The sequence below is a fragment of the Schistocerca cancellata genome, chromosome 7 (assembly GCF_023864275.1).
Source record: "Schistocerca cancellata isolate TAMUIC-IGC-003103 chromosome 7, iqSchCanc2.1, whole genome shotgun sequence".
Classification (NCBI taxonomy): Eukaryota; Metazoa; Arthropoda; class Insecta; order Orthoptera; family Acrididae; genus Schistocerca; species Schistocerca cancellata.
Genome location: NC_064632.1, coordinates 437,791,345 through 437,805,546, shown reverse-complemented (window position 1 = coordinate 437,805,546; position 14,202 = coordinate 437,791,345). Strand labels below are relative to the sequence as shown.

Genomic DNA, 14,202 nt, shown 5'->3' with positions numbered 1-14,202 from the left:
CCTTAGGTTAGTTAGGTTTAAGTTGTTCTAAGTTCTAGGGGACTGATGACCTTAGAAGTTAAGTCCCATAGTGCTCAGAGCCATTTGAACCATTTTTTTGAGTTTGTAGAGCAGATTTTAAGAGACCTAGTATTGGTACCCTATCAAATCATCTTCTGTAGTCTTTCCATCAAGCTGAAATGGAAAAATTTCCAGGAGACGAAAAACTACGTCCCTCCGCTTTCTGACGTGTTCTATAGCGGTATATACCATTCCTAGACTGTTGCTAACATGGCTGTAAGAAGAGGGAATGGAGAAAAAAAAGAATGTGCTGAAATAAGAAGATGCGGAAGACTGAAAATGTAAAACACAAAGATGCAGCATCACGAGTGTTGCCCAGGAAGGACATTGTTCAAGAGATACGACAGAGGGAAGTGAATATGTTTCTACGGACACTGTGAGGGGATTATAGAATGTTACTATGAATAATGTCTTGTATGTGTTGGAAGAACACCAGTATATTTTCGTTTTGGTATTTTAATTTTATTTGCTTTGATAGTCGTCATGTATAATTTTGGTATCTGAATCAATTGTGAGCGAGCAGCGATGTTGTAAGCTGTATCGCAGAAGTTAAGCTACGGTAACATCTTGGAGCTGCGCGGGGGCGCAGTGGGTGCAGACAATGTTTAGCTTGGGTAGAGAGAACTGTCGAAGTTCAGCTGTGTTAGAGTTAGGCAAGTGAGGAAGCTATGGCAATATTATGATTCAGATTTAATGTCTGTATGTATCGTTTAGTTCTATCGACATGATTATGAAACTGATTTGTGAAGAAAGAAAACTAATGGAATGTCAGGTAAATACGATAATGATGTTACTTTTATTTCACTATTGCTGCGCCATCGAACTAACTTGGTTTTTGTAATGAAAGTTGTTAGATTTTAGAGATAGGAAAGTGTATTGTTTGGATGTTGAGAAGTTTATTAAATTTAAAATCTGCCTTGAACACTTTTCCTCAATATGCAAAAACACAGTAGTGTCATTCATGCGCATATTTCATTTCCTTACTAACCTTTCTCTTACAATTCTTCTTAATGGATCATCCAACCAAGTATGTTTGATAAACAGTTCGATTTGCAATTAACAGAAAACCCATTGCACCTCTCGAGTGTCTCTGTAGATAGAGTAATATGCAGCTTTAGCATAGCGGCGCGCGAGACAGAACAGTATAGCAACGCCTTATCCAGATTTGCGCAGAATAGAGGAAGGGAGAGAAGATTATGATTTTCTTATTTGTTCAATCGGGATCAACTAACGTTATTTAGAGATGGTTTTTGTGATCAAATTTTGCAAAGCCAATTACTCTAGGTTTCATGTCCAAGTTAATTATTCAGGCAGTTTATACTGTTCAAAATTCTTGCAGTCAGATTGCTAACTTTTACAGTATGAAAGACTTCCCTTTTCATTACTACAATTAATTACTTTTGCAATGCAGCTTGTCTTTCAAATTACGACAGTATAAGTTTAATTCGACAGTTCATTTATTATCACAGCTCAGGTTTACAGAAACAGAGTGCTTCAATTGATATTTTTATTTATTTACATAACCTTCACTATATTTTTATTTATTCAGATAACTTTCAGCTTTATAGCCATTAATTTTCAGGTTGTTGTATTAATTTCGCTTTAATTACTCATAAATCCTTGTTTTATAATGATCATGTATTGTATTACGTATATGATGAATGTTGTACCAACACATCCGCAAAATATAGCACAGTAAATAAAACATTTTTGCCGTTGTACCTGTTTTACTCGAAAAAGTTTTAAGACGCAAGGAGTGTAAGTGTTTTTAAGATATGATACAAAATAATGCAGGGGCACTACAGTCTCTAACCATAGCTACAACTGCACACAAACTGACCATTAGGAAAAAATAGCTGATACTTCGATAGTGATTCACATACTTCATAAATAGCCATTTAATTTTGGCAGTCATTTACTCAGTATGCTTCAGCAAGAACTTGTACTACTTGTACCCTTGCCCCTCAAATCATATGTTCCTAACTAAAGTGCAGCGGCAGAGGCTAGCGTTTCCCTGGTTGCGCGCAACGCCACCTATGGGGCGTCGTGACGTGGTTGCTCGCGGAATTGGCGTTCCCACCTGCAAGCGGCAGACACTAGTGGTAGCCAATAACGGACCGCCACCGAGGTATGGGTGTGGGACCCACTGAAACACGTGGTTCCTTTGATTAATTTTATCATGAATGTATTCGAAAGAAAGACGAAGATGGATGAAGAAGATGCCAGTTTTTTTACTTTTCTTTACGATATATTCTTTAACATATTTCATTATTCACGTTGTCTTACTTCACTGAAAACAGGTTTGACGAATTACCGATCATAACTCTTCCCTGTCTCACTACAGGTATGTAGCCGACAACGTTTAGAAAAGCGAGTGCTCTAGAACAAAAGCTCATTACAGCTTTTAATATTGTAACTTGCAGTATCTAACTGTAGTTTACTACAATGATGATACATTACCTTTTATGGCATTTATTTATAACTGAAAATGTGTGACAGTTGATCCCAAGTATTTGCTATACTAACAAGAGGAGGCCACGACGTTGGGATCACAGGTTTACTTCAAACTTTGTACACCTTTAGTAGGCCATTAAAACAGCTTAATGTGCAGGTAGTAAGGTGTTGTCTGCAGCTCGTGGTCTTGTGGTAGCTTTCTCGCTTCCCGTGCACGGGGTCCCAGGTCAGAGATTTTTTTGGCCTCGCGATGACTGGGTGTTGTTGTGTCGTCTTCATCATCATCATCATCATTCATCCCCATTACGGTCGGAGGAAGGCAATGGCAAACCACCTCCGCTAGGACCTTGCCTAGTACTGTGGTGCGGGTCTCCCGCGTCGTTCCCTACGCTCCTCGGAGTATGGGACCTCGTCATCAGTAAGGTGCACTAGCCTGGCAATTACGTGAAAATCGCAAGAGAAGTTTTACGCATCTATTATGTGGCTAATGAGTCTGCGCGTACGTACCGGACGTTAAGAGTTTAGAGTGGTCAAGTGGAACCCGCACGGCAGCTCAACATATTCGGTCAGAGGCCTGGTTGCTCTCAATAGTACAAAACAGAGTAAAGGAATCAACGATCAACTGAACGGATGTCATTTGACGTCCGTCCAGACCGAACGCAACGAATAACATCGAACAAAATGAAGAAAAGTAAAAAAGAAAAAAAAGTCGAGTTCCTGCACTATGCTGGACAGAATGAGATCCGACATGATAGTAGGAGGTATCCCACTTTTTTCATCTCATTGTAGTACCATAATACAAAACTCCATTTGTAAGCTGCATTAACATTATGATAGCTATGATAGACATAAAGGCAGCACCCACCTACCACCTACCACAGTGGTACAACTTTACACCACCACAGATAATGAACAAACTGAGTGAGTGTACGATAAGATAAATGAAATTATTCACATAGTTAAGGGAGACAAAAATTTAAATGTGATGAGAGACTGGAATTCGATAGCAGTTACAGGAAGAGAAAATAGTAGAAGGAATGGAAGGGAAGCTACCTGGCAGAACTTAGCACAGAGCGTAAGTTGAGCAGCACTAACACTTTGTTTAAGAATCGTGAAAGAAGGCTGTACATGTGGAATAGAGTTTTCGGAACCAGATTTTAAATTGTAAGACATTTCCAGGTGCGGATACAGACGGCAACGGTTGACTGAAACAGAGGAAGGAATACACTACAAGGCGAATGGGTACCTTTGAAAGAAGAAGTAGTGAAGGCAGCAGAGGATGAAAACGGGGAAAAGGCACCGTACAAATCCTTGGTAAACACAGGATATACTGAATTTAAGCGACAACAGGGGAAAAATATAAAAATGCAACGATGATGTAGGCAATAGGGAATACAGATGTCTAAAATTGACACTGACAGAAAATACAAAATCGCAAATGAGAATGACTAGGAGGAAAATTCAGTACTGTTTCAACGGCTTTGAATTTTCCTCCTAGCCATTCTTTTGCGCTTGGTAAAGGTAGATGATGCATACAGGAAAAGTAAATTAAAAAAATAACTTTGGACCAAAGAGAAGCAACTATATGAATATCAGTACCTCAAGTGGTAAGCCTAGAACTAAGCAAAGAAGAGAAGGGTGGAAGGTGGAAGAAATATGTAGAGGATAGGGGGATGCTGTAAAAACGAACTTGAGCACAATATTAGATTGCTGTGAAATATCTGAACACAAGAGGCAATACTGATCCTACCACTTATCTTACCAGATAGACAGAAGAAAGGCAAATTTATGTTTATAGCATTTGTAGATTTAGAGAAAGCTTTTGAAAATCTTGAGTGGAATACACTCTTTGAAGCTCTGGAGGTATCAAAGATAAAACAAAGGGACACAAGATTATCCATAATTTGTACACAAATCAGATTGCAGTTGTAAAAGTTCAAGTACTTGAAAGGGAAGCAATAGTTGATAAGAGAGAAAGAAGTAGACAGGATATAAAATGCAGACTGGCAATAGCAGGAGAAGCGTTTTCTAACAGAAAAACATTGTTGACTTCAGATACAAATTTAAATGTTGGAAAGTATTTTATGAACGTATTTGTATGGAGTGTAGCCTTGCCTATGTAAGTGAAACATGGGCGATAAACAGTTCTGTCAAGAAGACAATGGAAGCTTCCGAAACATGGAGCTCAAGAAGAATGCTGAAGATTGGATAGGCAGATCGTATAACTAATGAAAAGATATTCAACCAATCTGGGGAGAAAAAGGAAATTATGGAACATTAGTCTAAAAGAAGGGATTGGTTGACCGGACATATTTCGAGGCATAAGGGATCGTCAGTTTGGGTATGGAGGCAAAATTACAGAGGGAGACCAAGGCTTAACCACGGTAAGCATATTCGAATGGACGTAGGACACAGTTGTTATATAGAAACGAAGAGGCTTATACAGGGTGGACTAGTGTGGAGCACTGTATCAACACAGTCTTCTGGCTGAATACCACAACAAACAAATAATGAGACTATTGTAGTTTCTGCTAACACATCCAGTAGCAACGAGCAGCACCTTTGATTAGCTAGGACTGTTGCGTATTTAATGCCAAACTATTTGCTTAATATAGCATCTAGTACATATCGCTTATGATGTATTTGTGTACATCTCTATTACTCACTGCAAACAACCTTATATTAGGAAGAAGTTATAACTTGTGTGTGTTTCTTATGATGGCTGTCAGCAAATGATAATATTGCGTTATCATGTTGACCGCTGTGCAATTTGTGGCATTTTCTTTAAGATGTAAATTCCTTCATAAACCAACAACCAATGACTGATTACGTATTATCCACGACTTTCGAATGCAGTGGCAATTCTCAAACTGTATATGAGTCATCAATCGCAGATATATCGTAATACAGTTCCGCAAATGCTGCCATACGTATTTGGTGCATCGTAGGCTTTTTTCCTGACTTCAAATATCGTGTGACCAATCTCAGGTCTATTAATGTGCTCTAACGTCGGAAGAAACTACTTTTAATTACTGTTTGTCTCGGGGAAGCAGTTTAATAAAAACTAAATACAGCATTTTGGCAACCAGATATGGAGTCGAATGCCGTATCACAACAGCTAAAGTGGTAACTGTGAAGCTAATTATTTTGAGTGGTACTACCTAACTACTTGTAAGAGTACTTCAGTGAGAATGTCATCTCATATGATGTCATCCTCCAGAGTTTATGGTTATTGAAGATGATTCCCAGACTATTATATTTGGTACTTTATACCAAAGAGTTCCGTACAAGGAAACGATCAGTGATGTACAATCTTTCGGTATAAAAAAAAAGCTGACTTATCAGAGGCCGTACGTCCTGCCTGTAAAGACTATTTTAGCGATGCTCTAAAGTATAACAGGCAAGCTGGTGTTATTACACGTAGTTGTGAAGTGTTCTAAACGCAGCAAATTAAGAAAATGTCTTAAGACTAAATGAAATACAGGGTGATTCAAAAAGAATACCACAATTCTGAAAATCGAGAGCTCTGCAGAGGAAAAGGAGATTTACGTCCTTTCTGTCGTCAATTGAAGCAAACTCTGAAGTTTCATTTGGTCTGATATGTAATTTACATTTCACGCACAATAATGTATGACCATATGAAAAGTCCATACAATGTGTTTTTACCTCTGTAGACTCAATAAAAGTTGGTGAACAGTTTATGAAAAAGTGACACAACAAGTATCTATGACAAAACGAAAAGAAATCCAGTCCTTTATCGAGGGAAGATATCAGGCTGAAAAATGCAAAAAATAAAATTTTTCAATGAATAGTTTCCTTGAAAGTGGGTGATGAGTATTTCAAAGTGGCCAGAGTGTCTGCGCAAGCACTTCAGCGACAGTTATTTTGCACAGATGTACAGATAATGGTTTCAACATTGTCTGCTAAGAGATAGCATAGTGGCATAGTTACCAGAGCACCATCTGTGTCTACCATTAAACAGGGAATGCTCATAGCTAGAAGGCTCATTGTGGTGCAAACGTACATAGCAAGCAGACAACCATGCCATGGGGATGCACTCTACCTCCTACAGCAATCTAAGCGAGTTTGAAAGGGGTCAAATTGTGGCCTTCTGTGTGACGTGATAGTCCTTTCAGAGAACTGCCACATAGTTGGAAGTTCTGCATCAGATGTACAACGATGCTGATACCAGTGGACATGTGAAAATTCTCGCACCTGTAGACGAGGTTCTGGACATTCACGCACCACATTAGCCCACCAGGATCATCGTATTATATGGGCAGCAGTGCCAGATCATACAGCAGCCAGGGCACAGATAAGATGGCTCGTGATCCCAGATGTGTCAATACAAACTGAACTGTTGTGAACCAATTATTATCAGCGGGCTACGAGAGTAGTGGGACAAGGACAGCGTCACCACATTCTGCATTGTTGCCAAATTTATTCAAGATGGCAGATCTAAGATGGCGGCGATAGATATGACAACGTCACAACGACGTCATGGTGGGGAGTTCAAATTTTGGCGGGAAGAAGGTAAATTGGGCTACCTCCACAAACCTAGTCCCCTCCCCTGCCCTCCCTCAGAAAATGGCAGGACGCTCAAATTCCAGCAGGACAATGCAACACATCACAGCTACCTCCACTAATCTAAGAAAATGACAGGGAAAAAGGGCACTTGGGGCTACCTTCACTAACCTAAGTCATCCGACCGCCACCTCTTACTAGGAACTGATGGGAAAAGGACTAACCCAGTACTGGATAGGATGGATGTAAGACTTTATTTTGTAGGCAGTCTTTATTTAAACAATTTGAGGCAATAGCTCTATCCAGTGTGTCTACCATGAGGTCCAGAGTCCAACTGACCTAGAACACAGTACTGCTACCAGAGTACACTTTCATCCCATGGTGGACTGGGGGAAAAACGGCGGGAAAATGACTCAGCCTGTGCTGAGCTGCTGGAGAGAGGAAGGAGTGTACTGTATTTATTTTGGAACAGTTTATTTAGGGACAGAGTTCACATTGTTTATTTATTACACTGATACAAAACACTTGCTCTGACGTGCTTGGGGTCTCAATACACAGACTACAGACCTGCAGACTACTCGTAAATCACCGAAATAATGCAGTACACTGATGTACAGACACGCAAACAACTTGTAGATTGTCAAAATAATGCATGTATAATGCTATGCAAACACGCTTGCTAATTGTATACTGTCAAAATAATGCACTGAATAACCTACATAACTGCAAACTACTCGTAAATCACCGAAATAATGCAGTTCACTGATGTGCAGACATGCTCACTAATTATAAACTGTCGAAATAATGCATAAAATTTATTTAGGAATGGATTTGACGTAGATTATTTATCACACTGATACAAAGCACTTACCCTGGCGTGCTTGAGGTCGCAGTAAATAGTCTACAGACCTACAAACTACTCATAAATCACCAAAATAATGCAGTACACTGATGTGCAGAGACGCAAACAACTTTTAAATTGTCAAAATAATGCATGGAAAAGGCATAAACAGACGAAAATAATGCAGTGCACAAACACTCATTGCAAGTAAAAAAACGCTTTCGAACTACCGCCAATCGCAACATATCAGCTAACTGGCCCCTACAGAACTCCAAGGCATGAGATGCCTCTGGGCCGTGTGCGCATGCTTACCATTGCTGGTGAGATACCTTTCTACCAGTGGATACTGTCTTCACAGGTCGCGCAATAGAAAGCTGCTCCTAGTGATCCTAACCGGATATGCGAGCTGTGTCTAGATGTGCATGCGTTTATCCGCCCAGCATGGCTGACACGTCGCTGCGAAATGTTTGCATAGTGACTTAACATCGCCGGCGCATCTAGAAGGTTCTCAATGTTACGCTGATGTCGCATGGCCGGCCCGAGTGGTCGAGCGGTTCTAGGCGCTACAGTCTGGAACCGCGCGACCGCTACGGTCGCAGGTTCGAATCCTGCCTTGGACATGGATGTGTGTGATGTCCTTAGGTTAGTTAGGTTTAAGTAGTTCTAAGTTCTAGGGGACTGATGACCTCAGAAGTTAAGTCCCATAGTGCTCAGAGCCATTTGAACCATTTGATGTCACATGGCTATGTAAAAATAAGAGACAAGTCGATCTCTCGGAAATTGTTAAGTGTCCCAGGAATAGTTAATGGTCGCTATTGTAGGAGTTTTCGTGATGTCTCAGCTTGTCTGTATGGAAATTCTTGTCCTGGCAGAAACTGTTTACGAAAATAGCACAGAAAAACGCCGAATGCATTCTTCCTGATGGTCTTAACGTGACACCCTATCCATCGCGTGTTACCCTTCTTGGAAATCGTTAATTACTGCTTTCAACAAACATTTCCGAAACGCAAACGTTCTCACTGCTATGTAGAGGCTCCTATGTCCCGGCACAAAGGATGTCTTGTAAATGAACTGAGCATTATGATTGGCTCTTACTGAATTTACTCGCCAATTTACTGATGCCGCCGGTGTATAAGCACTGTCCACTTTTTTTTTATTTCTGCATACGAGACTTTCATTGGCAAAAACTATTTTGTACAGATTGCCATATTGCACTGACTGTTAAACCCTGCTAAGTGGCCTACAGATCATCAAATATGGAAAGACTTTTACTCAGTTATACTGCTCTGCCACTGAGGATCGAAGCTTGAATATTAGAGCGTGAAACCCACCTCCGACCCAGCAATATATCACCGCATATGGTGTCGATGTCGCAAACATGTACAATTCGTATCCTGCGCCGTACAAAATCGCCCCTTTTGCATCATTCATATAGCTATCGACCGCCAGACCCTTGAACATATACCACAAAGACAGACAGTACCGTATATACTCCTCGCAGCACTAGATATTTTACCGCAGCCGACAGTCACAAGTCATGAGCTTCTGATGCATGACCAGAGCGCCCTTGATGGACTGAAGTCACTCTCTGATCTGTTGTACAAAGACTTCGTCGGTTCCCTTCGGCACAAAGGCGTCACTGTTTCTGGCCCCGACCTACTTGCTTGCTTGTTTTCTACACCAATGTCCAGACTCTGGGATTACAAGAACACTTGTATTTTGACATGGTTTGCCAGAATTTTAACCATTTACGCGATACTTCTCGGTGACAAATACATAGCAATAGCGTTTGCATAGCAGTATCACTTGCGCAACATAATTCCGAAGATATGGACTGGAAATTATTTCTCTAGAATCCTGAAACTTTAGTAAGGTGGAGCATGCTGTAAGCCATTGAGTAACTAGAAACGTATCCCATCTGCGAAGACCTTTACGTGAAAACGCGGAAAAAATAGAGGAAACTGATATTTGCACTCATGAATACCAATGATGTAACAGATTCCAAATTATCCCTATAATTTACAAAGTGAACTAAGGTGTTTCTCATGTCTAGGGAACCAGCCAACGTGTCTTCCACCTGTCTTTCACCTGCTACATGTGCACACCACAATCGATGTTCTCTCAACTAAATAAAGGCGCAAAATGTATAGAAGCAGTCAACCAGACAATTTACATGGAAGGAAATAATGTCCATATTGAATCTTCTCAAATTTCCACGCGATCACGAAAGCTATCCAACACATATTAAGTATTAGTCCGCTATTCGGCCGTCTAGGGGATGCAGTGGTTAAGTCACCTACATTCCTGCATCCCAACAGGCCTTCTCATTCAGACAGCTCCTACCTTTAGGTGGAAACGTGAATCATCCCCGTCACAGGCCGCCGGCGCAGACAGAATCTTCCTAGGAAACTGGCCACATATATATTTTATCACTGTACTTACAATTAAATATTACGATCGTGGTCTCAATCGGACAACATTCGACAGTAAGCAAAGTATTGGGAATAAACCCTGCTGATGGCTGTGGCTCTGGAAGTAGAAATATCTGTACCATTCTTATGACTTGACGTACTTTCCCCTTTCCTATCACAGTATTACACATCAAATCCATACCTTCCTTACAACTGGACATAGTCAGTCCCTTTGCACATGTTGGAACAAACACACATACCTTATAAGCCTGATGCTGAAGGCGAACCTATCACGCATCCCCTACTACTAAACATAATACTCCGCCAATAACCGATTGTTGGCGACATGAAATAATACTGACTGAAAATCAGCAATGAGTGGACACGTCTCATAACTTTTTCCTGTGAGTGGTATCACTGTGTCTTAGAGAGGCATAATCGTCTTACAAACCGCTATATGTTAAAAAACACGACCATATTACTATCACAAGCGGTTTTGGTTTTATGGGTGCACACAAGTACCAGTGTTAAAAGCTATACCAGCTTTATAAATCGAGGTATGGCATTACCTCCGAATGAAGTGGTTTTTCCAGACAAATACCGTGACACTGAATACAGACAGTGATTGCTGAAGTGTATATTATCAGACTAACAGTGCGGTTACACGTCACTGACAGTGCAGCCTTGTAATAAAATTACCGAATTTAGAAAGTGATTCAGCTAAGGAACATGGTATGAAATCAGTATCTGCAACTCCCTCATAATGCAGCTAGATATTCCTCCAGTATTTGTAATGCATTCTGTCTCGATGGCATGTCAGAGGTTCAGTGATATATCGACTGGAATATAGCCGAAGGTTGATTGAGAAGGATCACAAACAGCAAATGGTGTGCTGACTGAGGTCGTAAGAAATGTACACAGGCTTCTTAGATCTCTAGTGTTACGCTATACGCTAAAAATGCTGTCTGGGATTTGGAAACAAGTTTTTCCATTCAACCACATAGCTGCATTGGAGCTGCTCCAGACTGAAGCGCCTAGAACCACTCGGACACAACGGCTGGCGAAAAGAGTGAAAATGAATGCTTCTAGGGAAGGGGTGATTTCATTGACGTCCTTTACGCGATCCTGAGGTATTTTCTTGCCGATTCTGAGCGGCGATGTGCTAGAAATGTTTTCCTTTGTCACCCTTAATAAACCCACTTGATTTCAATGCTGGGTGTCGCGGTTCTGACCTCAATCGCGGAGGCATCGAAAGAAGGGATGAATGTGTGTAAGAGGGAGTTGAAGACTTTCCCATTGTGTGACATGTCCACGGTGGCGTTGGTCAGAATTGTGATGAAATTTGGTGCCAGTGAGACATCATTAATCCACCTGCGCGATCTTCCGAGCTGTGGCCTTCTTTCCGCATGTGTCGAGCCCGAGGTTCACGTCGCAGGGCGCCACAGTTTCACAGCATTATAGAGGAAGATTGTAGGCAGATTTTTTGCCAAATTTCAAACTTCTGCGTCAAAATGGGAGAGAACTACATCGTTTCGAAAAAATGTCCCTTTAATCGTGTTGCGCAGTGTAGATTGTATGGAAGGAATGATATTGTCGAATGGAGTGTGGATGTGTTCCACTGTAAGTTATCAATACGCTGGATGAGGACATTAATCTCGGACGCTGTTTGTGGGGTTTAGGCTACCGAGCGTCACAACGTCTGATTCTGTCACTTCCATCTTACCATAATCATCTATAACGACAAAAATGCAACACAAAATCACTTTTCATAGGCGTTCAGAAGATTTAATCACTTATCAAACATTATATACAGGTTGGAGGATGCCGGTAATAAACCAACACCTCTAAGTTCTTGCCCAGTGAACAACGCGGAATATCTACTTTTTCACCACAAGGATCAACTCCACACCTGCCGGAGCGTTCTCAACCACGTAGCCGCGGTAGAGCGGCTGTGTGAAGAAGGGAGCGTTGTCGTTGACGTCAGTGAGCGCCACCTGCACCTCGGCGAATCCAACCAATCCGGCGCCGCCCTCGTCTTGCGCGAATGCCGTGAACCGCCACAGGGGGCGGCCATCCGGGGGGTCGCGGTCCAGAGGCTGCAACACAGATACGTAACACTTGTAGGGGAACTCGGGGTGGAACAGTTTATCTAACATTTAACAACAGTCGTAAAATAAAAGACCACAAGAAAACACTTCTTAAATATATCAAAACACACCTTGTAATATAACCTGACGCACTTCAGTTCAAAATCACTTAACACTGTTATGTATTTATTACGTTTTTTTCAAAGAATTGTTGCGTATTTCCCGTTCCGCCCTGCCTACGGGGCAGAATGAGAGAAGGCAATTGTTGGTGAAATTCCTGCACAACCGTTCTAAGTATTAGGAATAACATCTTGAAACTAGGACATAAAGTTGTTTAATGCACAATTTATAGTAAGGAATGAGGAATGTTCAGAAAAATCGTTGACAATGAGAAAATATTTTAACGTCATTTTGAAAAGTTACAATTATTGTTAATGTTTAATACCAAGTTCGTTTACTGTTTCTTTATTGATTGCTGTTACTCATGCACTAGCTATATTTTCTGACATGCGAATAGACAACGTAGGATGATGTCTGGTAATCAATCCTACAACCCATCTCTGCACAGCTAGACAAGTTTCTTTGTCAACTACGTGTGGCAAGCCTTTTCTTTCTGCTAGCTGATAGGCTGTCTGACAATGAGATGTGTCACCGTTGGACTAAAAAGTCTTCTGTCCATTGGCTTCAGATGTGCTTTCACCTCGTCTTCGCAATGAACACATTTTTAACTTTCCCATCTGATTTGTCAACTCTATAGTTGAGAATATGCTTACCCTTACGAATGTATCTTTCCAATATTGATTTGAATACGTTAAACTCCTTAGATACTTTTAAAACTCTCATTTTAGAAGATAAAGAGGCTGAAATGGTCATTTCTATTGATTTAATATCCAATTACAGTCGTCAGTCCATCTAATGTAAGTTCACACCATCTGGAAATGCAAGAAAAAAAGAAATATGGCCGCGCGGGATTAGCCGAGCGGTCAGGGGCGCTGCAGTCATGGACTGTGCGGCTGGTCCCAGTGGAGGTTCGAGTCCTCCCTCGGGCATGGGTATGTGTGTCTGTCCTTAGGATAATTTAGGTTAAGTAGTGTGTAAGCTTAGAGAGTGATGACCTTAGCAGTTAAGTCCCATAAGATTTCACACACATTTGAACATTTGAAAAGAAATATGTAGTTTGAAATACACTTGCTTAAAAAAACAGAGGGGCAGAACGTTGCGTCCCAAGTGCACGTTTCAGTATAGTATCTTTTGGGGAACAAAATAACATACGGATTTAAACGTATTATGTAACTAACGTACAGCGAATGGCATGTAGTTTTCAGATGACGTGTCAGCATGTCAGTTAAGGACGTACAATTAAGAATTAACGGCTAATACTACATGATTAAAATGCAAATGGTACGGTAACATTAAGGACAACCGTTCACTTGCAAGTCACACTCCAAGCAAAGTCAAATGGTTGTCGTACCTTCCATTCCATTCAGAGACATAGTTACATGTCACTACAATAGCACAGTCTAACATACATACATACATACATGCATACATTAATCCTTGTTCCATAGATCATGAATACGACGTTTCGTAATGATGTGGAACGTATCACTTTGAGATACGTTTTCTTTACACAAAATAATTAATTTATTAATGTTTTTACAATTACTACTTCATATCTAAGCATTCATCTATTAAGTAGGAGGAGCTATCATTCAGAAATTCTTTTAATTTGCTTTTAAATGTTGGTTGGCTATCTTTCAGACTTTTAATACGATTTGGCAAATGACGAAAGATTTTTGTGGCAGTGTAATTCACCCCTTTCTGT

The 14,202-nt window shown here is 40.7% G+C and overlaps 1 protein-coding gene across 1 annotated transcript in view; it reads right to left on the bottom strand.

The window, feature by feature from the left end:
* The window catches only part of LOC126092817 (neural-cadherin-like), a 310,348-nt gene that overhangs the window by 182,266 nt on the left and 113,880 nt on the right, over positions 1-14,202 (bottom strand). Inside the window, 1 exon segment of the mRNA XM_049908545.1 lies at positions 12,200-12,386. Coding sequence (XP_049764502.1) covers positions 12,200-12,386 — 187 coding nt within the window.